Source organism: Callorhinus ursinus, unplaced genomic scaffold (genome assembly GCF_003265705.2).
Source record: "Callorhinus ursinus isolate GAN/ISIS: 27379988/994484 unplaced genomic scaffold, GSC_fseal_2.0 scaffold14, whole genome shotgun sequence".
Classification (NCBI taxonomy): domain Eukaryota; kingdom Metazoa; phylum Chordata; class Mammalia; order Carnivora; family Otariidae; genus Callorhinus; species Callorhinus ursinus.
In genome coordinates, this window is record NW_027397076.1 from 8,330,402 (window position 1) to 8,358,110 (window position 27,709).

At 36.0% G+C, this 27,709-nt stretch overlaps 1 protein-coding gene across 1 annotated transcript in view; it reads right to left on the reverse strand.

The window, feature by feature from the left end:
• MYBPC1 (myosin binding protein C1) overlaps positions 1 to 27,709 on the reverse strand; it is a gene marked incomplete at its 5' end in the record, with an annotated part of 55,335 nt that overhangs the window by 24,934 nt on the left and 2,692 nt on the right. The window contains 12 exons of the mRNA XM_073900878.1: positions 463 to 567; positions 1,881 to 2,040; positions 9,215 to 9,348; positions 9,681 to 9,787; positions 10,753 to 10,915; positions 12,352 to 12,518; positions 13,459 to 13,564; positions 14,463 to 14,587; positions 16,117 to 16,249; positions 18,542 to 18,708; positions 24,096 to 24,152; positions 26,210 to 26,261. Coding sequence (XP_073756979.1) covers positions 463 to 567; positions 1,881 to 2,040; positions 9,215 to 9,348; positions 9,681 to 9,787; positions 10,753 to 10,915; positions 12,352 to 12,518; positions 13,459 to 13,564; positions 14,463 to 14,587; positions 16,117 to 16,249; positions 18,542 to 18,708; positions 24,096 to 24,152; positions 26,210 to 26,261 — 1,476 coding nt within the window. The remainder of the gene's footprint in view (positions 1 to 462; positions 568 to 1,880; positions 2,041 to 9,214; positions 9,349 to 9,680; positions 9,788 to 10,752; positions 10,916 to 12,351; positions 12,519 to 13,458; positions 13,565 to 14,462; positions 14,588 to 16,116; positions 16,250 to 18,541; positions 18,709 to 24,095; positions 24,153 to 26,209; positions 26,262 to 27,709) is intronic.

Sequence of the window (27,709 nt, forward strand, 5' to 3'; positions counted from 1 at the left end):
GTTGAGAAATAGATTTGGCTCTGAGTCCCAACAATATAGATAAGAAGAGGGAAATAACTAGTTTTGTGAGTTTCAAGTAGAAAAAATTCTTGTTCCATAGGGGAAGCAAATTCTTCTAAGTATTTACCTCTAAAAGAAATTTCTTCATAGACATAGATCTATGGAACTAGACATTTACTGACTGGACAATTTAAAGTTAGACTTATAGATATTGTAAAATTAGATATTAAATGTAAATGTCAAATAAAAAAAGAGAACAGGCAGTTAGATGATACTCATCAGAGTTATTTAAATCTCAAATACAGAGAATTCCAAAATGTATTTCAATTTGAATGGATATTTAAAGTCACCGAATGGTAGGTTTTCTTCTAAATGCAATATTTTAAAAAATGTGCTCTACACTAATGAGCATAAAGAGGATTCCAACTCCACTGGCAGTTCCACAGACAAACATGTAGTTACCTAAGATTGGGGACCCTCCATCATAAGCAGGAGGCTCCCAGGTCATGATGCACCAATCATCCCCCACATCTGTCACATTTGGTGCCACTGGAGGATCAGGGATGTCTGTAGCAAACAAAAAATGGAATAGAATAGAATAGAATAAAAAAATAAAATAAGAGTATATGAGAGCGCAAATAAAAATGTTAATTGGAAAATAGATTTTTTATGATAATCATTGAAGCATTCTTTTCTGAGTACTTTTCCATTCTTACTGAAATGCACATAGTAACTAATTTAGGCAAAAAGTCATGTTCCATATGAGATAAGGGAAGGTGAGCCCAATAAAGATAAAAATAATGATGTATGCTAGTCCTTTAAACTAGTGTCACAACATTAGAGAACAAGCCCCATATGGAACTCAAGACACTTGTCCTTTACTTTGAAAATGGCAACTAAGAAATTATTGCCTAAATATCAGATGTGATTTTGTTTTGTGTTTTGTTTTTTTTTTTTAACTACAAAGTGAACTTTCAGCAGAACTGAGTCAAGGACTAATTGTTGTAAATCAGTTGGAAGAATCAAGATGTTGACTGGTAGAAATCCAAGTCAAAAATGGCAAGTGACCATGTCTTGTTAACATAGTTCAGTGCCTGATAAAATGACCCTAGTTTTTGGTCCATTTGAAATATATTTCTTAAGGGAAAAATAAAGTGAGATGAAGAGACCTTGAGAAACTGGGTCCATCAATAATCTGCTGGACTCATTTCACTTGGTTTCAGGCTTAGGAATAATGTACTCAGGAGGTCATCTAAGGACTGATAAAGACCTTACTCTTCTATGATGATTGTGATGATGGGAATTGTTTAGCAATTGTGTTTCAGTGAATTTAGAGGGCACCAAAAGGGAATATAACTGTGGAGAGCTAATGACCAACAGCCCCAAATGGCTAACCTTAGTTATGCATTCCTGCAATTGGACCTCGAGGCAAGAAGAAAGAAGAGAAAGAAAAGGGAAGGGAAGGGCAGGAAGGGAAGGGAAGGAAATTTTAAAGATTTTTATTTATTCATTTGAAAGAGAGAGACAGAGAGCGCACAAGCAGGGGCAGACACAGAGGGAGAGGGAGAAGTAAACTCCCCACTGAGCTGAGAGCCCGACGTGGGGGTAGATCCCAGGACCCTGGATCTACCTGAGCAGAAGGCAGATGCTTAACCATCTGAGCCACCCAGGGCCCCAGGAAGGACATTTTTAAAAAAGGAAAGGAAAGAAAAGAAAATGAGTGGCAAAGGTAGAAAGATGGTGATTTATAAAATATAGCTATACTGTGTTTTTCTTTGTTGGCTACCCAGAAGAGCCAAGAGAACCAAGAGCTGCCAAAGTCTACTCTGGATATGGACGTGTCAACTTGATTCTAGAAGTTTTTGACCCAGAGGACTTACCCACAACTTTAATCTTGATGCTTGCATGTGCTTCCCCAGCTTCATTTTTCAGATTTATGTGGTAAACACCGGAGTCATCTCTTTCAGCGACATCAATGACCAGAGTACTGCTGTCAGGGTAAGATTCTGCTCTTATCCGGCTGCTGCCCTCCGTAATAGCCTAAGAAGAAGAGAAACAAAATATGGCATGACCTATATGACAAGGACTACTCCAGAGTGCCTTAGAACTTAAGCTGGATGTGGTGCTAATGCCTAAAATACATGTTCTTAGTGTGATCCTCCACCAGTCCTAAGGACAAAAGTATTAACATTCCATATTACACAGCAGAAATCTGTGGGATTTGTCTCAAAGCCCACTAACTATGAACTCACCAAGGAGAAAGTTGGAGGACTAAAAATATGACGGCAGAAGTGTTATTTTAGGAGAGGAGTCTCTTTGGACGTGAAATTAGAACACTTAAATTTATATCAGGAACTAATCATGATTTGCTTATTTCCTTATTATGGTTTGAAAATTTAGAAATACTGAAAAGGGTTGAAGAAGACCACAATGCTGATTTTCCATACAAGTTGTTGAGTATTGATTTTTCCCTTCTAATAGGACATGAAAGAATGAACATCTAAATCCCAAAGTAAAGACAGGGTAGGTTGGGCCTTCCATTATATTTTCTTTCTTTTTTTTTCTCCTCCTCCTCTTCCTCCTTCTCCCCCCTCACTTCTTTCCTTCTTTCTTTCTTAAACCAGAAATTTAAAACAGCATTCCAATGTTCTGATTCCTAGGTCATATCTCTTACATGACAACGAACAGCCAGTATACAAAGAGAAAAAACAGAGAAGGTCAAGGTAATTTAGAAACTGGGTAATTTTCTATTTTTTTAAGATTTATTTATTTATTTGAGAGAGAGAATGAGATAGAGAGAGAGAACATGAGGGGGGGAGGGTCAGAGGGAGAAGCAGACTCCCTGCTGAATAGGGAGCCCGATGCGGGACTCGATCCCGGGACTCCAGGATCATGACCTGAGCCAAAGGCAGTCGCTTAACCAACTGAGCCATAGAACCTGGGTAATTTTCTAATAACTATTAAATTAACTCTTTACTCTTTTGGGTCTGGATTAGGACTCATACATCTTCAATAACAAAAGATTGTGACAACAATAAGAATACCTGTGATAGTTTATAGTTCTCATAATTCTTCTGTTTTATAATGGAACAAAATTTCCTCAGACTAGCTAAATTCTAATCTTAAGATTATAAAAGATGTTCTGCTTTCTTTTTAATGTGAAGAGAAAAATATTTATTTAGGGTAGTATTATATTATTTTCTTTAGTTTTCTATATTTTGTTTGCTTATCTATTGTGCTAGCATTTACATAGAGTAAAATTCACACTTTTTAGACATAGAGTTCTATGAATTTTGACAAATATGTGTGATTATGTAACTACCACCACAATCAAGATACAGACCATTTCTGTGACCCCCAACAGTATCCCCATGTTCCTTCACAGTCAACTCACTCACTCCACACTTTGGTTCCTGGCAACCACCAATCTATTAGTTGTCTCTCTAGTTTTCCTTTTTCTAGAATGTCATATAAAGGACTCAACCTGTACGTAGCCCTTTTGGATCTATCCTGTTTCACTTAGCATGATGCTCTTTAGATTCATCCATGTTACTGCATGTATTACTAGTACCTTCCTTTTCACTGTTGAATAGTAACCTATTCTGTATTCCATGGGCAGTTGGTTTATGCATGTACAAACTGTATGTTTGTACAATTGGACTTCTGGGTTGTTTCCAAGTTTTGACAATTATAAATAAATTGTTATAAACATTCATGTACAAGTTTTTGTGCAGACTTATGTCTTCATTTCTCTAGGGTAAATACCTAGGAATTTCACTGTAGAGTTGTATGGTAAGTGCATGTTTACCTTTATAAAAAAAACTACCAAACTGTTTTCCAAAGTGGGTGTACTATTTTGCATTCCCATCAGTGATGTGTGAGTCTTTAGTTGTTCCATATCCTTGTAAGCATTTGGTATTGTCAGTTTTTAGAAATATTTTTTTAAAGATTTTATTTATTTATTTGAGAGAGAGAATGAGAGACAGAGAGCATGAGAGGGAAGAGGGTCAGAGGGAGAAGCAGACTCCCTGCTGAGCAGGGAGCCCGATGTGGGACTCGATCCCGGGACTCCAGGATCATGACCTGAGCCAAAGGCAGTCGCTTAACCAACTGAGCCACCCAGGCGCCCTAGAAATATTTTTGTTGTTGCTGTTCAGCTTCTTTCATTCAGCATAATTATTCATCTAAGTTGTTGCATACATCAATAATCCATTCCTTTTTATTGCTAGTAGCATTCCATTGTGTGAATATCCTATAATTTGCTTATCTATTCACCTATTGATGGACATTTGTGTTGTTTGCAGTTTCTGGATATTATAAATAAGGCTCCTGGGACTCCTGGGGCTCCTGGGTGGCTAGTCGGATAAGCATCTACCTTCGGCTCAGGTCATGATCCCGGGGTCCTGAGATCGAGCCCCGTGTTGGGCTCCCTACTCAGCAGGGAGCCTGTTTCTTTCTTCTCCCTCTCTCTCTGCTGCTTCCCCTGCTTGTACTCACTTGCTGTCTCTCTCACTGTCAAATAAATAAATAAAATCTTAAAAAAAATAAATTATAAATAAGGCTACTGTGAAGATTTGTGACAGTAGATTTTTTGTAGGTTACATTGAATTTTCTACATCTATGATTATGTCAACTATAATAACAAAAAGCACAGTTTTATTTTTTCCTTTCCAATATAGATATCTGTTATTTCTTTTTCTTGCCTGATTGCCCTGGCTAGAACCTCTAGTACAATGTTGAATAGAAGTGGTGAGGATGGTGGGCATCTGGGTGGCTCAGTCCATTAAGTGGCTGCCTTTGACTCAGGTCATGATCACAGGGTCCTGAGATTGAGCCCCCGCCTCATGTCGAGGGTGGAGTGCTGCTTTTCCCTCTTCCCTTCTTGTGCTCTCTTGCATGCCTGCTCTCTCTCTCTCTCTCAAATAAATAAAGAAAATCTTTAAAAAAAAAAAGTTGTGAGGATGGACATCTCTCTTTTGCTCCTGATCTGAGAGGGGAAAGCATTCAGTCTTTCACCATTAAGTATAATGATCATTGTAGGATCTTCACAGATTTTTTTTTTTTTCATGTTGAGGAAGTTCCTTTCACTTCCTAGTTTTCTGAGAGATATTTATTAGGAATGGATGTTGGGTTTTGTCAAATGTTTTTCTGTGTCTATTGAGATGATCATGCTTATTTTTTCCTGGTTTGTTAATATGGTGAAATACATTAATTGATTTTCTTTTTTTAAAAAAAGATTTTATTTATTTGTCAGAGAGAGAGAGAGCACCAGCAGAGGGGCTGGCTGGCAGAGGTAGAAGCAGACTCCCCACTGAACAAGGAGCCTGATGCAGGACTTGATCCCAGGACCCTTGATCATGACCTGAGCCGAAGGCAGACGCTTAACCAACTGAGCCACCCAGGTGTCCCTGTCTTCTTCTTCTATCAACTACTGAGAGAAGAGTACTGAAATCTTTAATTTATCTATTTTTCTTTGCAATTCTATTATCTTGCTATTTGTTTTCTCCTTGTCTCATCTCTTCTTTATGCCTCTTTTCTTTTAGATTAATTAAATATTTTTTTGTGATTTCATATTATGTCCTTTGTTGGCTTATTAGCTATAACTTTTTGTTTATTATTTTAGTGGTTCCTTTAGGGCTTATAGTACACATCTTTAATTTTTCAGCCTGCCATCACGTGATATTACAATAGCACACCTCCCTTTTGACCCTCCTAGTTCTTACTTTCCATTTCTTCCCTCTTGACCTTATGTTTCTATTGTCATAAATTTTACTTACACTTTTGTTACAAACACCACAGTGCATAGTTATTATTTTTGCTTAATCAGTTAATTATCTTTTTAAGAGATTTAAATAATAAGAAAAAACTCTTATGTTTATCCATGTAATTATCATTTCTGATGCTTTTTGTTCCTCTGTGAAAATGTTTCCATCTGGCATCATTTTCCGTCTGACTTAAGGACTTCTTTTAGCATTCCTTGTAGTGCAGGCCTACCAGTGATGATTTCTTTCAGCTTTTATATATCTGAAAATAATTTTATTTTGCCTTCATTTCTGAAAATTATTTTTTACTTAGTATAGAATTCTAGGTTGATTTTCTTTAGAATTTGTAGAATTTTTTAGAATTCATCAAAATCGAGGTTGACAGTTTTGTCCTTAAAGATGTTCCTTCACTGTTTTCTCACTTGCCTTGCTTCTAGAGAGATCTGCTATCACTCTTGTCTTTGTTTCTGTATATTTAATGTGACTTTTTTCTCTGTCTGCTTAAAAATCTTTTCTTCTTTCTTTTTTAAAAAAGATTTTATTTATTTGAGAGAGAGAGCGAGAGAGAGATTGAGAGAACAAGTGGGGGTAGGGGCAGGGGGAGAAGCAGACTCCCTACGGAGCAGAGAGGCCTACGTGGGACTTGATCCTAGGACTCCAGGATCATGACCTGAACCAAAGGCAGATGCTTAACCGACTGAGCCACCCAGGCACCCAAAAATCTTTTTTTCTTAATCACAGGTTTTGAACAATTTGATTATAGTGGGTCTTGGTGTGGTTTTATTGATGTTCCTTGTGCTTAGATTTTATTGGGCTTCTTGTATCTGAAATTTTATTTTTTATAAAATTTGGAAAAATTTTGACCCTTATTTCTTTATATATTCTTCTGTCCTCTTTGGGAACTCCAAATACACATATATTTTCCTGGTGAAGTTGTCCCAAAGCTCAATGACGTCCTTTTTTTTTTCCCTCCAGAAAACGGAAACTCATTTTTTTGGTTAATAAGTTATTATTATTTTTGTTTTTAAAGAGAGAGAGTGGGGTTGAGGGGCAGAGGGAGAAAGAGAATCTTAAGCAGGCTCCACGTCCAGAATGGAGCCTAACACAGGGCTCAATCTCACAACCCTGAGACCATGAACTGAGCTGAAATCAAGAGTTGGATGCTTAACTGACTGGGCCACCCAGGTGCCCTAATAAATTATTTTTTGAAGCAGATTTAGACTCACTGAAAAATTGACTGGAAAGTACAGAGAGTTCTCATATATACCCTTCCCCACACATGCACAACCTCCTCCACAGCTGACATCCCACATCAGAGTGGTATATTTGTTACAGCTGATGAACGTACAATGACACATCATCATTCAAAGTCTACATTTACATAAGGGTTCACTCTTGTGTAATACATTCTGTGGGTTTTGCCAGATCTATAACGACAGGTGTCCATAATTATAATATCATATGGAATAGTTTTACTGCCCATAATACATTTTATATAGGGAGCCACAGAGTGACACTTGAGCTTGTACTACTCTACCAGTCCAACCTTATTTATTTTTCTCCTCCTCATTCACTCTGACCCAGGCATGCTGGCTTTTTTTTCAACTCCTTCAACACATCAAGCTCATTTTCTCCTCTCATCTTGTCCTTTGCACTTGCATTGACTTTACCTGGAAATCTTTTTTCTTTAATCTTCACATAATGGTTTCCTTGTATTTCACAGAGACTCTTGTTATTTACCTCCCAATCACATGCTAATTACATTACCCTGTTTTTAAAAAGTCTTCATAGCACTTATTACTATCCAAAGTGATTTTGCTCATTTATTTATTTAATAATTTATTGTCTATTTCTCTTCCACCTCATTCTCTGAACCTATTAGAATGAAAAATGGGCCACACACAGAAGAATGAACCTGGACCATTTCTTTACACCATACACAAAAATAGACTTAAAATGGATGAAAGACCTAAATGTGAGACAGGAATCCATCAAAATCCTAGAGAAGAACCCAGGCAGCAACCTCTTCCTCCTCGGCCTCAACAACTTCTTACTAGATCCATCGCCAAAGGCAAGGGAAACAAAGGCAAAAATGAACTATTGGGACTTAATCAAGATAAAAAGCTTCTGCACAGCAAAAGGCAACAGTCAACAAAACCAAAAGACTACCCTGACAGAATGGGAGAAGATACTTGCAAATGACATATCAGATAAATGGCTAGTATCCAAAATCTATAAAGAGCTTATCAAACTTGGTACCCAAAGAACAAATAATCCAATTAAGAAATGGGCAGAAGACATGAACAGACATTTCTCCAAAGAAGACAAATGGCCAAGAGACACATGAAAAATGCTCAATATCACTTGGCATCAGGGAAATATAAATCAAAACCACAATGAGATACCACCTCACACCAGTCAGAATGGCTAAAATTAACAAGATGTTTGCGAGGATGTGGAGAAAGGGGAACCCTCTTACACTGTTGGTGGGAATGCAAGCTGGTGCAGCCACTCTGGAAAACAATATGGAGGTTCCTCAAAAAGTAGAAAATAGAGCTACCCAAAACCCAGCAATTGTACCTCTAGGTATTTATCCTAAAGATACAAATGTAGTGATCTGAAGGGGCACCTGCACCCCAATGTTTATAGCAGCAATGTCTGCAAGAGCCAAACTATGGAAAGAGCCCAGATCCAACAGATAAATGGATAAAGAAGATGTGGTGTATATATATACACAATGGACTACTACCCAGCCATAAAAAAAATGAAATCTTGCCATTTGCAATGACACAGATGGAACTAGAGGGTATTATGCTAAGTGAAATAAGTCAATCAGAGAAAGACAATTATCATATGATCTCACTAATATGTGGAATTTAATAAATAAAACAGAGGATCATAGAGGAAGAGAGGGAAAGATAAAACAAGACAAAATCAGAGAGGGAGATAAACCATAAGATACTCTTAGTCATAGGAAATAAACTGAGGGTTGCTGGAGGGGAGATGGGTGGGGGGATGGGGTAACTGGGTGATGAACATTGGGGGGGCACATGATATAATGAGCACTGGGTATTATATAAGACTGAAATACCTCTAAAACTAATAATACATTATTAGTTAATTAATTGAACTTAAAAAAATTTAAAAAATAATGAAAAACGATCTTGTTTACTGTACATAAAAACTTGCCTGGTGAAAAAACAAACAGCAACACACACACACATGCACGCGCGCACACACACACACACACTTGCCTGGTCACATAGTAAGTAGTTAGGAATATGAAAAGTAAATGAATGATGATTATATTTGCCTGAAAATCAGTGATCTTTCTTAATAAAAGGAATTATATCTACACTGAACCCCTGTACATATATTTCCTTTCTTTTTTTATCTGACTAATAGAACGCAGGAAGTGGGATGGGCAGTGTGTGTGTGTAAGTAAAACAAACCTTATCTGCTCGGCTCCACATGGCTTTGGGAGGTGGCTCTCCAGTGATGGGAATCTCAAGACGAAGCTTGTTTCCTGCAATTACTGTCACTGTATTGTCAGCATCAAGACCATCCAAGATGATCTTAGGAGGATCTAGAATATTAAACATGGCCTTTGTTATCGGACAATCATTTCCATGTGAATATCTAGGCTAGTACTTTGCTAGTGCTAAATATTGGTAGTAACCAACATTTTATCTGGCCAAAAAGAAAATAAGAGAAGTCAAAGAAGTTGGTGCCTGGCACCTTGCAAAACAAATTCACTATAAGACTTCTTAATAATCAACTATTATAATTAATGACATACCAATTCATGTACTTTTTCTTTAAATATCACAGTTTTGAATGTGTTATATTTCCAAGATAAGCAAACAACAACAACAACAAAGCAAGAACACAAAACTCTGCAATGATTCATCTACTCACCAATAACATGAACTTTGGCAGGCAAAGTAACAGAGTAGGCATCTGGTGCAAATACATAATCACCTTCATCCTCAATGAGAGCATTGGCTATCACTAACTTGTGGATTCTAAGGAAACAAGAAAAACATGTCTAAGAACTTACAGAGATTTAGATTGTTTATGGCCCAAGTGAAGAAACATCCGGCCTTTATCTGATTAACTTTAGTGCCGGCTGGAGAGAAAGATCAGGAAACAGAGAGAATATGAATGTGAAGGCTTAATTATCCTATTTATTGACCTACACTAAATATTCATTTTGGAGTATATGGAATTATCTGTTCAAATACAGCCTGCTTATTATGCATGCAAGAGTCTATTATTCCTTTCTCATCATACAGCTTTAAAAAAACCCTAAAATACAACATCTCACTAGTACCATACTTTAAGATTTAAGAAATTACCAAGAATAATCTTGACTTTGGCTTTATATGCCAAATCTAAAAGCAGTAGTTCTTAACTTTTTGGAGGTCAGTGAATATCTGATAGACACCATGGATCCTCTCTCTAGAGAAAAATGTGTATTTTTGTATACACAGACCTTGCTTACAGCTTCAGAGATTTATGGGGCCCCCTGAAGTTCATTCATGATCTCCTAGGATTCACAGATCCAAGGTTAAGAACTCTTGCCTTAGATCTTTGCTAGATTCTAAGGTATTATGTCCACCCAAAAAATTGTGGGAGGTCACATGACACATATTAGTTAAGGACCGTTAATCCATTTTGATTCATTCCTTAACTAGGATTCAATATCAACCCTTTAACCTCATGTTTAGATGGAAAGAATCAGTTGATGGCTTTTGAATAGACAAAGTACCATGCCATGAGGTGCAGATAAAGGATCACTGGTAGAACAGCATGTAGAACAGAGAAATCATATGTTCTTGCTATTTGGAAGCAAAGAACCAGACACAGATCCTCTCTTTATGACTACTCTCCAACACTCCTCACCAAATATGTACTTTAGGAAGTGGAGAAAGTGGAGAAAGTGGATATGGGGACCAGCCCTCCCTTACGGGCCACCTAACTTGCTTACCTTCCCTTGTGAACAACCTTTAGACGGTCACTTTCCTGAATAGGTAGGCCATTTTTAGTCCATTTTCCTGATATGTTTTCAGAGATTTCACATTTCAAGTAGATTTCTTTTCCAAGGTTTACAGTTTGATCAGTCAGAGGTGTCAAAATCTTCAGAGGTTTCACTAGAGAAAAATAAATAATTATAGGTGCCAAACTCAAACTCCAGACAGGCCAAGATGGTATCTTGTTTTGAAAATGAGAATTTGTTCCAGTGCAATTGATAAGTTGGGGACAACTGGAACATAACACAGATTTTGTGTTTGATGATGCATAATTTAATTCATGAAAAAGAGAAAATGGCACCCAGCTGATTGAGCCAGGTAGGACTGCACAAAATGCACACACACATACACACACACACACGTCAAACATCTACCAGCTACCTGAATTCACCCACGTGGTATGGCCACACTCATGCACATCTGAGATTACCACTGTCCATTCAATTTCAAATAACCTCTTTCTGTCACTTCACAGTGGCTCACTCGCTGCAACACTTCCCACACCACTTACACAAGAAAATTTGAGGTCTCATTTAACATAAAGTGCCATATTTATTAACTATTTGACCTGTGTAAAACTGTGATACTGTTTTTTTTTTATTAGGTTCTTATTTTTTTTAACGTGTGGCTGACAGAATTTTTGAGTGTTGTGCCCATAACCTCACTTTCCCCATTAGTCTTGTGGTTTTATTGCATGACTTTGTAGAGCACAGTGATTTTAGAAATGCATATATTGCATTATAGCAGAACTGACTGTAATTGCTTTAAATGAATACAAATATAAGGTAAGGATCTGCCTATGGTTGAAACACTTTTTTGATATTAAACTAAAATGGCCACAGTTCTGTGAAGCATAAGGAGTGTAACTGAGATAACCTCTGAATAATTCAGTGATCTTATGGATCACAATTGGACTAAGAAAGAAGTAAGGAAGCAAGATTTCTGCTCTGCATGTATTACCAAACTTCCTGTGAGATTTGCTATTTTAATTTTCATGGCTAACTGGAAGAGACAGACTCTGCTGATGAGGACTAACTACTATTCAGGGGCATTTGGGGAAGTACATATATTCTCTTATGCCTCTGGATTCTGGTAGCAAATGAGTTCTTACAATGTTCTCATTTGAGCCTCCTTGGTTTGAGCAACTTCCTTCATACTCCAAATGTAATTGCAGAATGTTGAATGTTTATTTAATGAATAGATAGCAAATTCACCCCTGGGTTACACAAACATCAGGATTTTATATCCTATCTAAGTATTTACCCATCTATTTATGTGGTCTTGGGATTAAAGTATTCTTAACTATTTGGATAATTTCTCTGACAGGTGATTTTTATACTCCCCACTACTGCGTTTTACTATTAAATTGAGTAGTCGGTTTCTATCTCAGAGACCCTGACTGATATGACATAGACACTTAGTTAGAATGGAATCCAATTTTACATATTTAAAATTGCCACAAGTAGAAATCAAATAGATTGAAACTAAAATTGAATTAACAAATGCAACATCAATAGTTAGCCAACTTGGAAGACACCCAAGGAAATCTTACTTACAGTCGACACTAAGCTTAGCAGACGACTGTCCTCCCGTTGTCATTACAGAATATTCGGCACTGTCAGCCTTCGTTGCTTCTTCTATGATCAAAATATGTTTTTTGCCCTCAACTTTAACTCGGTATCTTGATTTTGGACCAGGGATAATCTCCTCACCATTCTTAAACCTGAGTTAAAACAGATTATAAAATAGATTATAAAAAGAGTTTTATAAAAGACCCTTCAGAAGATGGACATTATTGGTCTTGTTTTTTTGCTATATCCTGGAATCTATGAACTATTTGTTGAATTAAAGAACATATGGATCATTATATCAAATGGATTAGTGATGTAACAAGTATTGTCTGAAAAATTACATTAGAAGAACACATAAGCCTCTTCTTCCCATTCAAGATCAATCCAATGAAGATGCTAAGAGCGGGTATTACCTCTTGACCCACACTAGTAAGAATAGCATCATTTAATATGTTCTAAAGTTAGCTATGATTCTAGATTAGAATGAACATTCTACTCTGTATGAATTACCACAGATACATGCTGTGTAATTTACTATACTTCTCAACAAAGCATTTCATTTTAGGATTCTGAATCTCTTAGCTTTAATTTTGAGGTTACTCACATAGAACTTGAGAAAACACTCCCTATCCAGACCCCCCCCCAAAAAAAGCCTTTATTTTTTAAAGTAATTGGTGATTCTTAGTCTAAAATATTTTCCTGTGGTACTATAACAATAAGGTAACTGGGGATTAAATGAAAAATATATATGTAAGTAAGTTGCCAGCATGGCATAGTGAGAGTAAGCAGGTGTAGAAGTTAAGAACATCCACGGGATCTGGAGTCTAACAGACCTGGGCAACCGTGAGTCACCCATTTCTTAGTAAGTGCCTACTTCCCTACATTTATCAATTTAGATTTCTGGATTGATTTCTAGTTTCATAGGTGAAAAAACCCCCAGTATCTTCACAGTTTTAGATACCATTTCTACTAACAGGAATGAGGTTGCTATTCTTTTTTAATATGTGTAAAAGCCATTTTCTGTTCTCCAATCTATGAAGGCACATTTTTTTAATCTATTAAAAATGGACAGACCTCAGGAAAGCTATTTACCATTTCACATTGGCATCGTCTTCAGACACTTCACATTCTAATTCCACTCTTTCCCCACAGTAAGCATTTGTATCTTCCAGCTGTTTGGTTACTATAACTGGAGGCTCTAGTGTGAAAAAAAGGAGAATCAGAATCATTAAATGTCCAAAACCTGCTCAGGACCACAGATTTGTTCACAGACGAAAGACCAACAGCAAGAAAGTATTATCTACCATAGGGCTATGGTTAGATGGTGGTAGATAGTAGGTGGGTTTTTTTACACCTCTTTTGGCAAAATAGATAGCTGGTAACCCTGTGTAGGTTTTCCCAATTTTCTCAGAACTCTTCAAATCAAATAAATTACTGTTCTGGAGAGCAGAGAAAACATGTGTCAAATATCCTTCTTTTGGCAAATGGGAAACCATGTGGCATACTTTTCTGATGAAGGAGAATCTGTAACAGTATGATTCTTTGATTCTGGTTCTAGACGGATGATAGATATTGCAGAGCTGTCTGTATTCAGAGGGCTCATGGACACCCTCTGGCTCTTTCATAATGTTTTAGTCAATGATCATCTTCAGCACCCTCAGTGTCAACCATTGATACCCTTTTATTAATGAAGCTGGTTTCAAGAGAAATCTATCTGTGACCAGCTGAATGTGTGAAATGAGAACTATCCAAACTAGAGTTTGTTGGGTTTCAGAAACTATAACCAGAATAATTATATACTGCTTGCTTGAGTCAAAAGCATGAGGCATTCTGACTCACCTGTTTTTTTTTTTTCTCCCCTCAGCTTTTCTAGTCTTCAACAAACTTCATAATGAATTAGGATATACAATAACTGCCAGTGTAGAGGAGCTCCCATGCAGAGCCAATCTAACACCCAGGCTAACCCATTTCTAGAGGTACTATTACCTCTGCTCTAGAGCTCAAGAGCTCAACCTGTCATATTCATTTTGATTACTACCCTTGGGAGGAAGAGTGCTCAAGGCTGTTGAAAACTACAGTAAGAGATTTCACCTTACCTCTCACAAAGAGCTCGGTGGAACATTTCTCATCACCAGCTGTCACGTAATACTCTGAATCATCCGTCAGCCCACAATTATTGATAAACATGATTCTTTCACATCCTTTATGTTCAAAGATGTATCTGTTTTAAATAGGAGAGAGATAACAGTCTGTGAACTTGATTTTATTCTTTATTACCAGCATATCTGGCTTATAATTCAGTAATGTTTGAAAGTCAGGGATATAATTTTGATCTGCAATTTATGTAGCACACCTTATCTAGTTTACTTAACACAAAACATGAGGCCAATTGTTATCTTTCTAATGCATAATGTAATACATATGCATATTTACACATAATATGTAGTTTCTGTATTTTTATAGAAGGTTTTCATTTCATCTATAAGTTAGTACTCATATATTTGCTATTTAATTTTTTTAACCCATTGTTGGAAAATGGGGCTGGCTGAGGTTGTCAGAGAGATTTAGAACTCTGTACATTTTTTTAAACGACCAGTTCGTCTAGTTTATAGGTAGACAGGGACTCAAATTTACTCATTGATTCACTGATTCCACTCATTGCCTAGTGCAGTGTCACAACAGATTTTGTTAGGTGAATAAGTGATTATACAGTTTAAGAAATAATATGAACTTAATCACTAATATAGGCAGTAATTTTATAGAATGTGATGGTCTTTTAAATGAGCTTAAGAACTAGTGTTATCATATCACAGTAACCACCTACTAAAAAAGAAATTGAGCATTTGGACACAAAAAAATAAAAGCCAGGAATATCACAAAATTTAATTGTCTGTGATCTGAATTATGGATGAGTATATTAGGGCATTAAAACAGACTAAGGAAAAAAATTCTCATTTGGAAAATTCTCAAATTGAAGACTTCAAGAATAAAGCATTACACAACATTTTCTAGATAAAGGAAACTGATGAAAATTATGTTTTTGGTAAATTCAAGCCACTTTCAAGAGATTTTTATCAGACTAAACATTATCAGCACAAAGTCACTCTGTAGGCATGGCCCCATTAAGAAATTGGAAACCACCTAATTGTACTCCAGAAGCGATAGATTTTCAGGATTAAAGTCTTTTATAAATGTGCGTGTGACTCCTGTTAACTTAAAAAAATATACTGGAATTGAAAATCTCTCAGGCTGAGAAGGATCTCCGTCAAGTAGTTTCATAATAGACTAGTGATACCATCAGACATCAGGGATTAGTCTGTTTCCTTCATTTGAGAGAGGGCCAAAAAATAAAACAGAGGCTTTAGATGCTCTTCCAGAAAAACAAAAGTTCTCTGATTATAAGGTGTTATTTCCAGTTGGTATATCAAATATGTATTTCAAAATTTTATTTTAAAAATTGGGAGAAGTTTGACAATGCTCTGAAATAATCACATATGACCTATATTGACACAAAACTGGAAATGGAATCACTCAAAAATGGTTTGTATAGAATTAAAACATAAAAAAGGTTTTATTTATATAGCATTATAATTTTAATGGTTCCAAAATATATGAAAAGTTTTTACTCTCCCTCCATGTGATTTTGCATTAAAAAGATATAACTAAAATGTGTTTTTATTCACAGAAAATTGAGTCAAACTATTGTTAGATTTATATAGCTATTACTGATTATTTGCAAAGCCCACTTACTTTGTACTGGGTCGAATTTCTTGACCATTTTTATACCATTTCACTTCCAACTTTGGGTCGGCCAGTTCCACAGCAAACCTTACTCTGCCTCCTTTATCAACCTGATATGCAGGATCAAGAATTTTTGCAAAAGCTGGTAGAGAGAAAAAGCAAAAACTATGTCAATATGTGCAAACATACGCTATGAACTTAAATAGTCAATGTATGTATAAGAACCTAAAACTAAATGAAAAATTGAGACTTGAAGTAGAAAAAAATAAGAATCTTCCGAATTATCCTCTATATTTTAGAATTCTGTGTTAATTTATATATGATAAGATGCTTTAAAAATTTGAAGAGAATCCATGTGTTTTTGAAAGAAACATAAGAATTATTGAAGAACAAAGAAACTAAGGGTTGCTGGAGGGGAGGTTGGTGGGGACATGGGGTAACTGGGTGATGGGCATTAAGGAGGGCATGTGATGTGATGAGCACTGGGTGTTATATGCAACTGATGAATTACTGAACTCTACATTTGAAACTAGTGATGTACTATATGTTGGTTAATTGAATTTAAGTTTAAAAATGGAAGAAAGAAAAGAGAAAAGAATTATTGAAGAGCCTTTAAAAGTGACTGTCCTAATTCTTCAGGAAATTATAAAGCCTCCAAATGAAACTAAACTTGAAGAACATGCCTATTCTTCTGGCATGATTACTATCAGGATTATTGGCATTATCTTTGTACTTCTTGTATGTCACAGACAGTTTTTTATCACAGAGTTTATGAGATAAATTCAATGACTCATAAGATTAAATTAAATGCCTTTGACTAATTGAAATAGTGGGCTTGTCAAAGTTTTTGTACTGTGGAAACTTGCCCAAATAATGACACATTTAAAACACTCCTTACCTATATACGGTTAGGAACTCAGGATTTCAAAACATTTTAAATAACAGAGAACATAGTAGTTTAAAAAAATATTGTCTTTGAAAGGTCCTAAGCAGATATTAACCTCTTTTCTTAATTTAATAATCTTTCCCTGATTTTAATTATAATACTCATTTAGACAGTTTGGAAAATACAAACAAGTATGGAATGCCTCATGGAATTTTTATGCTTGCATTTCCATCATTCCAATTTTGTTATACTTGCTTAAATAAGCTCACTTCTTCATATTTTAACATGGTAAACACTAACTTTAAAAAAGTTATCTATCGGGATGTCTGGGTGGCTCAGTCTGTTAAGGGTCTGCCTTCGGCTCAGGTCATGATCCCAGGGTCCTGAAATCGAGCCCCGCATCCGGCTCCCTGTCTCCCTCTCCCACTCCCCCTGCTTGTGTTCCCTCTCTCGCTGTATCTCTCTCTGTCAAATAAATAAATAAAATCTTTTTTAAAAAAAGTTATCTATCATATACCTCAAGACATCAATTCAGAGCTAAGCGATAAGAATTAGGCCAGTGTGGGGAAAAGAGATGTTCACATGTTTGTGACTGTACCATCTCAGACACCTCTCAAGAATAAAACTTCTAAAAGCTTTGAAGTTTGGAAATAGTGGGAATGGCTGAGTTTTGTAAACACAGCATAAACAAAGCACTTCTATATTTCTCTGGGTCCAATTGCTCAACAAGTTTACCATGAGGTTTAGAAATAAAGGGCAGGTTTTTTTAAAGAGGTGGTGAGAGACTTTAAATTCTATTTGGATACCCAGGTTAGGTGCCTAAATAAATAAATAAATAATTTCTATTTGGACCTTAACAAACAATAAACAATAATAGGATTGATATGTTACCTTGATGTGTCACAAAACGGATAACTGATGATGACCAAGTACAGGAAATTTTGAAGAGCTTATGATCAATTTAAAATGTATTTTTTTTAAAATTTAAATCGCAACATCTTAAAGCATTTTTAAAAACATATTTAAAACCACAACAAAATGCAGTCACTTCAGATCCCTATGCAGAACAGCATAACTGTTTTACGAAATATTCTGATACCTGCACTGGGTGTGATAAGTGAATTCCCCACTCCCCATTAAATGGGTGGAAGAATATGATGGGTATGGTAAAACAAAGAAACATCGAATCTACTCTGCCTAAGTAAGAATCAAGAATTTGAGAGGGAGGGAGATGTGGAGGCTGGAGAAAGGGGCCACTGAGAAATTCCCAGTGACAGCGAAGGTATGTGATGTTCCATTACGTGTTCTATGTGTTACTTGCAAAGTAAATCTCCATTACCTTAAACCTTCACTAGCTGTCGACTACCCTCATAGCTACTGATGTGCAGAGCAGCGAACTACTTCTCCTGAAGCCAAAGGTAAGGAAGAGAAGCTTAGCGCCTGCAAATTTCCATCCCATCCATTCCCACCCCAAACCAGCCAGAGATATGAAGATGTGGTCCATAGAGGAGGCGGCCCCCGCAGCCACGCCCCCCCCGGGGGGCTCACCTGCGCTCTTCTTCTCCACCCTGCGCATGCGCTTGAGCCGTTTGAGCATGCCACGCAGGTCGGTGATTCCATACTGGAAGGCGATTTTTTCATACTCGTTGGGGTTCGCGTTCTTCAGCAGCTCCCACACGTCTACCTCGGGTTCTTCCTCCTGCTGCTTCACCTCCCTAACCCGGGAAAACCATTTCCTAGTTTAGTAGCCGCCCACCGGCCCTTAAGGACAAAGAAGGTCGGAGTATGGTACGGATTTCTCGGTTCAGTGTTAAAAGCCCTGTTTTTAAAGCCTGAGTACTTAGAAGCCCACAGTCTCAAGGAAACTTCCAGGCAGTTAAAGATCAGATGTAGGCACTTATATTAGCACTCTCGTTTTCCTGGTTAAAAATAGAATATTAGGAAGAGAGAAAAATAACAAAATATTCTGAATATGTTTTTATTTTCACTCGAAAGTTTAAAGAGAAGGTGAGATTTTGAGGAATTTAAGATCGGTTGTCATCTAGGATATAGATACTGAAATAATTTCGAAAAGTGGGTCGAGAATGAGAAGATTTAAATACTGGTTTATGAAAGAAAAACGATCTCTTTCTACCTTCATTATTGTTATATGAAGACAGTACGAATAAGTATTTCAAATCTTAGGATTTTGCAAATAGCATTTTCCCTACCATATTAGTAAATGTGCACACCAATCATATTTTGCTGTTTTTTATGCAAAAAAATTTTTGAAACTGCAGTAGGTTTTTTTTATTTTGTTTTAAATATGATTTTTGTTGACACATTCACTTTTTAAAAGAATTTTTTTTCTAAATTGGCAGGGGAAAAGGAAAATGAAGCAAAAAATTCATTCATATTTTATCTTAAAGCACTATCTTGAACTTTTTGAAAGCAGGTTGGGTATGAATTATAAAAATATAAATATTAAACTGTAAAGCAAATGGCTAAGTTCCAATGAACAAGGGGAAAGTAACTTCTTAGTGTAATTATCAAAATTATGACCCCAAATTTTGATCACTGACTAAAGAACATACAGAAAATACAAAGAACATACAGGAATAGGAAAATATAAGATTTAAAATATACTTGTCTGTCCTTATTTTTAAAACCAATAAATGAGGGCGCCTGGGTGGCTCAGTCGTTAAGCGTCTGCCTTCGGCTCAGGTCATGATCCCGGGGTCCTGGGATCGAGCCCCACATCGGGCTCCCTGCTCAGCGGGAAGCCTGCTTCTCCCTCTCCCACTCCTCCTGCTTGTGTTCCCTCTCTCGCTATCTCTCTGTCTGCCAAATAAATAAATAAAATCTTTAAAAAAAAAAAAAAACCAATAAATGAAAGAAAAACTCAAGAATAAACACTCTTGAGGGAAAGAGCCCTAATGTAAATGAAAAATGTAATTTAAATTGATTTCCTTTGTTGGCTAAATAGTCCTGATTTTTTTTTTTTAAGATTTAGTTGACTGTTTTTATCATGTTAATTTGGAAATGTTATAGTGACTACTTATTGTGAATAATGCTGGTTTGGATATGATTTTCCAGGAAAACTGGTCAACACATCTTAAACACCAGTGTGAAAACAGATTCATGCTATCATGTTAGCAAAATTACACCTGTTTCTGCATTTCTTTAAGGAAATACCAGACTGTAATCACAGGGAAGGGGAGGAGAATATAAATATTAACATAGAATTTAGGGTGGAGTTAGGCAAGGATGACTTCTGAATATCTAATTTACACTGTCATGGAAGTCTTTTTGCCCGGTGGAGGAGGATGCTGAGGCAAATCTCCTGGAAAAATGGAAGGAAGTGAGAGGTCATTGGTCCATTAGTAACCTTTATGGGAAGGACTGGGGAACACCATTAGAGAAATGTTAACTCTTAAAACTCAAGACACAGGGCACCTGGATGTCTCAGTAGAGCACAGGACCGTTAATTTCAGGGTCATGAGTTTGAGCACCATGTTGGGTGTGGCACCCACTTAAAAATAAATAAATAATAAATTAATTTTTTAAAACTCGAGAAACATGCATTATCTTCATATGTCACTGAAATAATAACTACACCCTCTATTGACACAGGTAAATTGAAAAGTTTAAGAAAATTGTCCTGAAGTTGGCATATTGGTAATAACTTGCCAGATCTAATAGGTCTACTGCCTGAAAGCAGTCTAAATTTCAAATACATCCTTTAAATATTTTGTAGGAAGTCTTGGAGAATTGCAGTTAAAATGTGTCTGTGTGTACCTATATATAGTCTGTGTAGATGTTTCTTTAGCCACTTTATTAATGCTCTATTTTTGTCATATTCCAATTCAAATATAGTTCCCAAACTGTAAAAATATGCCATATTACATTGTGTTAAATTTGTATTTTAACGAAGAAGAATTATGTACACATTTCAACCATCCTCCTGACACTGGTAAAAGGATTCAGATACCAAACTAGATTAAATAGATAGCAAGAAGCACAAGTCAAACACTGAGACATACCTAGATCCATGAGGTGAATATTTATATAAGGGAAGCCAATATAAAGATCATCATTTTCAGTGTGATTTCTTAAGTCAGTTTTATTGGCAGATTCATAAAACTGATCATCCTCACCATTTTTTTCATTAAAACACTAAAATACACTTCACTCTACCATGTTCTTAATCTTATCAAACGTGGTATATACATACCAGTGGCTTCTTGCTTATTCCTTCTTTTTCTCTCCATTACTTAATTCAATTCCAAATTGCAAGAAGTATTCATTATTTTTTACTAGAATGTGAGGTCAAGGCTCCCACCTGTAGCATTACCTTAACTCATCCAGAACATATCTTTACTTACCATGTGGCTGCACATGGCCCTATCTGCATGGTTATGTTAAATTACAGTAGGGAGAAAAATTCAAATTCTGTAGGCACCACTGATGCCTTTTCAAGCATTGGGATAGACCTATATAACATTCACAGTACTTTCATCTACATCAAAATTTCTGTAACTTTATGGTCCTAGTAAAGTACAAAGCAATTATAGAAATTTTACATAGAATAAAACTTTCAAATATATATATATAATATATATATATTTATATATGTCAAATCCCATAACAAGATACTGCCTAATAGATTTAATCTGATTTAGTTAATGTCTATTTGAAATACTCTGGCTTTGTTCAGGTCAGGGAGATCTGCTGCTGTAGAGAAATGTTGGTTGTAAAGATTTTGGTTGTAGGGATTTTGCCACACATTCTTGGAGGAGTAGAAATGTTGCCATTACCACAATGAAAACACATGCAATTCATGAATTAGTAGGGAAACACAATGATTTCTAAAGTTATACTGGTAGATTAGTATAGTATATTAAATGAATATAGTCTTTTGCTAAAAATGATTTAATTATGAGTCAAAATCATAATTAGGGGATGTAAAGAAAATGAGAACTGGAGACCTGTTGGCTACCCATTTTTTTCTAATAATTTTTTCTTTATTCATTTTGATCATTCATTAGATTTCTTTTACTCAGAAAACTACTGGCAATCTGTTCTTTTTTCTTTCTTTTTTCCTTCCTAATCAAAGCATGGGGTTTAATAATCGATTGTGTCACATCTTGATTGATTTGTGTGTGTGTGTGTGTGCACGCGTGTGTATTATTATGTCTTTTTATGAACATAGGCTCTTCAAGGGAAGTGTCACATTTTTGGTGGGAGTGAATATTTGACACCTGCTGTGAGCCAGCCTCTTACATAACTGATTTAACTAGTTTTTGTTCGCCACATTTATAGATGTGGAAAACAATCTCAGAGAGGACGTGTAATTTGACCAAAGTTATGCGGTTAGTAACTATGAGAGTTGAGACCTACATCCATGTTTTTACCACTACCTTTTTCTTCCCACAAATGTGTATCCAGGCACAAAGAAAGCATTTAGTGTTTTCCTGGTTGAGTAAATGATCGCAGGAGGAAAAAACTGTTCTCTTCTCAAAGTGTCAATTTGTGTTATAAGCCAAATCACCAACTTCCAAGGCAAATTCAGAGTGGTATTTCTTACGGGAAGTCACAGGAAATGAGCTGACTCAGAGGGAAACTTAGATTTAGGTCCCTGCCCTGTCTCTAATTCGTGTGTGTGTGACTCGGGGTAAGTCACCTGACTTCTCCGTTCTTTGGTTTCTCATCTGTAGAATGTTCTCACTGAGGGTCACTTCATATACTATTGCTTTAAATAAATTTGGGAACTTAATAAATATTATTGAAACTAATGATTATTTGAAGTATCCAAAGAGTGAAAGATGTGTTTGATACTGCCAAGTTCTCTTGATTGGCTAATATCCATTGATAATTAATAAACTGCACCTGTTAATATTTCTATTCTCAACCTAAATATTTAGAGCTGGGGGAACTTTTTATTCATAGGGACTTGGATAAAGCCATCCAACTAAACTGAGAATGAATGCAAGTCCAGCTTATTACTACTTGTAATTTGTTGTGAAGCATATTTATACTTAATGTTTCTTTCGTAACCATGGAAAGCACTAAAAGTAATAAAAAGTGAACCTGAAAAGCTAAATGAAAACTAATATCAATATTATATATTATTATTTTAGAATCATAATTTTATTATTTATTTACAAATTTGGTATTTAAATAAAATCCCAGCAAAAATCAAGTTCTTTTTGTTGCACTATAGTAAATACCTGGATATGTATAGCTTTATATGTAACACATATATATATTATGTGATTTTATATATGCATATATGGGCAGAAATCCTGTAAGATGGTTATGTACTGAATATCCATAATGAAATCTATAAATTTTATTGTAAGAGAACAATGTTAAGGGAGTGTGAGTGATAATACTAAATATTTATTTCCATTTTACTACTATATTTTATCTTTTCTAAAATGCATATTTTTTGACATTTTAAACATTTTAAATAAGGTTGTATCTTATAATCAATAGTGTGTCATAATAAACTCTTTGGAGCAATTTTTTTCATTGCTTAGTGACTTATGAAATACAGATATATATTCAAATGAATTGTGTCTTAGATTTGATATAATATAGTTAATCATAAATACTATTTTAAAGTTGATCTGCCATACACACACACACACACACACACACACACACACACACATACGCCTGCAGAGACTTTTACCAAAATTGTGAAATTGATTTTTTGGTAAAATATCAAAGGCAGGACAATAGAGGCTTTTTTTATTTGATCATGACAAGGAATCATGATTGAAATGATAGAAATCATCAGAGAAATCAGAGACTTCTAGGTATTTAGGTCTTTTGCTTCAGTTTTCAGATCTCCTCATCCCCAACTAAGAAAATATGTGAAGACTCATGAAAAATTTTAAAAAGAAGGTTAAAAAGCATCAGCTAAAATCTTCAGCAGATTAGTATGTAGTGATTTCCTGTCTCTTTCTTAGTTGACTCTGTGTTATATTCTATAAGCGAAACACATTTTAAGAAATGAGAAATTCTTCGAAAAACATCCATTTAAACTTGACTTCTCTGAGTGGGTGTCTAAAAGATTTCCAGGCCACAGAGCCTCACTCCATCGCTCGGTTCTCACCTACGTTTCAGGAGACCACTAAAGTCAAGTTCCCCTGCATCGTCTTGACCATCGCCACTGTCATTAACAAAAGAAAAGCAAATCTGGGTTTAATGCTGAGACATATACACAAGAGTTTCCCCCAAACACTGTACATATAACGTATATGCAATTTTGTACTGGCACACAAGTCATGGGACTAAATCAACACAAACTATTTCTTTTCACACAAGTGACATTTTAAGTTTTGGAGTATGTACTTGTGGAAAAGTAAATGTGAGGAGCTTGTGTTACTCTACGACTTCAGAAGACACATTTTTGTAGATTGCATATATAAAACTGCTTGGATTTGTGTTAAAACAGAGTAACACAAATGCACTTAAGCCAAGCAACACAAAGTACTTTGTTTTTCCAAGTTGGGGGCTCTAGAAACCTACCTATGTAAAAAGCAAAGGACTTTTGCTGATCTCTGTTATTCAGGTCAGAGATTGGCTTGGAGGACGAAGTATACCAGTGTCAAATATATAAGTTCAAAGCTTATATTCAAAGGTAACTTCTTTGTGTCCATCAGTAGTTGAATCAGATAATGTGATACCAACATAACATAAAAATGGAGCTAGTGCAGAGCTTTTTAAAAGATGCATTCCTTTCTGTTTTGAAGGGATTTCATTACAAGCTTTTCATTCTCGTGTTAATATTTATACCTTTTAAAATGTATTTTTCAAAAATTTGTCTTTGAGTTATTGATGAGCCCTTTACTAGGAGTACTTTCCTATCGAGAAATGCATCTTAAATTAGGCATGCTGCCACCTTCATGATTTCATATAAACTCTAAATAGAAGTTATGGAGCTGACATTTCAGTGGCACTACATATTTACTTACATGTTTAATTTTGTTTCCTGCTCTTTACAAATGTTACTTATGGTTTCTAAAAAAAGAGTCTGCAGGTTTAAAAACAGTGTGTATAACACGTAAGTTATAAGAATTAAACTCAAATAATGTGTTTTATCAAAATTTCTTTAATAGCAGGTATATAGAGAAGACCTTTTGAAGTAAACCCATTTCTATTCTTTTAAAGCACAAAACTTAGTAGATTACATCTCCCTCTCTTAGAATATGCTTGTACATTGGATGAGCAAACTTTTGGACCCTTTGCATTTGCTGAACATGGGGTGAAGGGAAGGTGGAAGGAAAGTTATAGGAATTAAGGTTATGACTTAAAAATATCAACTGATTGATCAGGTAATATTACATATATTTTTAAGTAATTAAACTTTTCATTTATTCATAATTTAGGAGAGAAATATGCCTTTTATTAACAGACTAAATCATTGCTTTATAATAGTTTGGGATGACTTTCCTTATTCAACAAAACTAAGTAGATTCAGTCTTAAGAAGAACAAAATATCTGTTCTCATTAATGAACTTATATTATGGAAAAATTAAGTGCAGAGAGTAAAATAATGTCAGGAAGGGGCTAGTTACATTTCTCATAGTCTAGAAAATTTTTTTCATTTTTCTTCCTTGTTCCCCTGCCCCTTTTTTTCAACTTAGGCAATTGCAAAATAAATCAAATAGGTATCTATATTTTGTCTTTCTATAGTGTTCTTTATTCTGGCAGACTCAGTGGTCTTTCATTTAGTAATCCAATATTTAAATAGTGCTAACTTCAGTAAATAGCTACTTAATTGTGGTTTTTCTGGACACATGGTTAAATAACTCTATAAATAATTTCTAGATGAAAAGCAATATAAATAAAAGTTTTCTGACATTACTTAACTAATGCTATATTATTTTATATCTTTCTTGGCCAGCTGGTGAAAAATAATGCAATTAAGGAAAAAGCCACATATGAAGACATTAAGAGTATGTTTTTATAAGACAACTGTGAAACCTGAAAAAAGGGGAGCTTCACCATGACAAGAATATTCTAAAAAATGATCAGTATATGCTTGATTTGACATTAAACTTATGGCTTTTCTAGAACACTAACCTTTGGGTACAGAGTATGTTTGACTACAGTGAAGAAGTGCTCTCTCTGAAATACAGAGTGTGGAGGAAGGGAATGTGTGCTTTGAAAACTCTCCACTTGCACATTATACAAAAGCTACCTAGATTCCCCTTTTGAAGTTACCTTCTCTTGAAAGCAGATCTGATGTCAATGTTTGGAGTAGTCCCCGTAGATTCTTTGAAAGGAAAGAAAACAACAAAATAAATACCCATTAAGTAGGCAATTTTGTGCTCAGTTCCTTTCCAGGCTGTGGGGATTCTTTGGATGGAAGGAACGCCAGGTGAAAGGAGCGAGGGGATGGCTCTGCTCCTGGATGGTTGAGCTGCTGAGGTCTCATACCTCATCCTCCCTTACACAGAATCAATGTGGGGACTGCAGTAGTTACCATATCCAGTTGTCACTCCACCTGCCTTCCCACTAGAATCATCTGAAGAACTCTAAAAAAAATCAGCTTCTTGATCTCCTTGTTGGAGATTTTGATTCACCAGATCAGCGACGGGCACCAAGAAGTCAATATTCCTCAAAAGCCTTTTAGGTGATTCTCAGAGATGCCTGGTCAGGTTGAAGAGGTACCGCTTAACACCATGTTCCCACTCAATACAGAAATCTCTACAGTACCTCCAGGATCACCCAGCCTTTATTTGACATCTCTTGAGATGGGGCTCTCACTCACACCTTTCCCAGGCTGTTCACAGAGCTTTAATGAAAGAGCTCATGCTAAAGTTAAGACAAAAAATTCAGCTCCTCATAATTCTTACCTTTAGATTCTAATTTGTCTGAAACACTTTTGTGTGACAGCACTTCCCCTATTTATGAGTTGTGTATGCCTGGCCTCCTTCGCATTCAGCTGACTAGGGTGTGGTTTCTGCATTCTTCAGCCTCCTGGGTACCGTACTCCAGAAGAGATCCAGGTTGATGTGTGGTGACCATGCCCATAGACATTACTCCAAATGTGGAACAAGTAGCATGTTGCAGAGAGTAGTGTTATTTCCTAAACCTAGGTCCTATACCACTTGTAATAGCCCAGGATTAAATTATATCAGCTTTGTTTCTTGTAGGTTTATCACACTTCAGATTCACCTTAAGTTTATGCACTTTGCTGCCAAGTCAACTTTCCCTTTGTATACTTATAGAACTGTTTCTCCCCCTCCCCAATCTACATGTACACCTTTACATTTACTCCTATTAAATTCACTCTGGACAGTACACAGCACATATGGATGGAGAACTTCCCCATCTGACATTAGTCCTTATAAAAGAAATCCTCCCTTCCACCTGGATATCTTGACATCCTTGTACCATATGAAATTATTCCCAAACTGGGGTGGGAATAAGTGGACCCAATGAAACAAGGCATGTTCAGTAGAAGAAAAAATGGCCCCAGGCCTTATTTCGGAGATTGAAGGAATATAGATAGCATGGAGAAGAGATACTTAGCAGTAAAATCCCTGAAATTCCACTTTAAAATCACTTCATAACAATTTAACTCAGCAGGGAGCCTGGGTGGCTCAGTTGGTTAAGCAACTGCCTTCGGCTCAGGTCATGATCCTGGAGTCCCAGGATCGAGTCCCACATCGGGCTCCCTGCTCGGCGGGGAGTCTGCTTCTCCCTCTGACCCTCCCC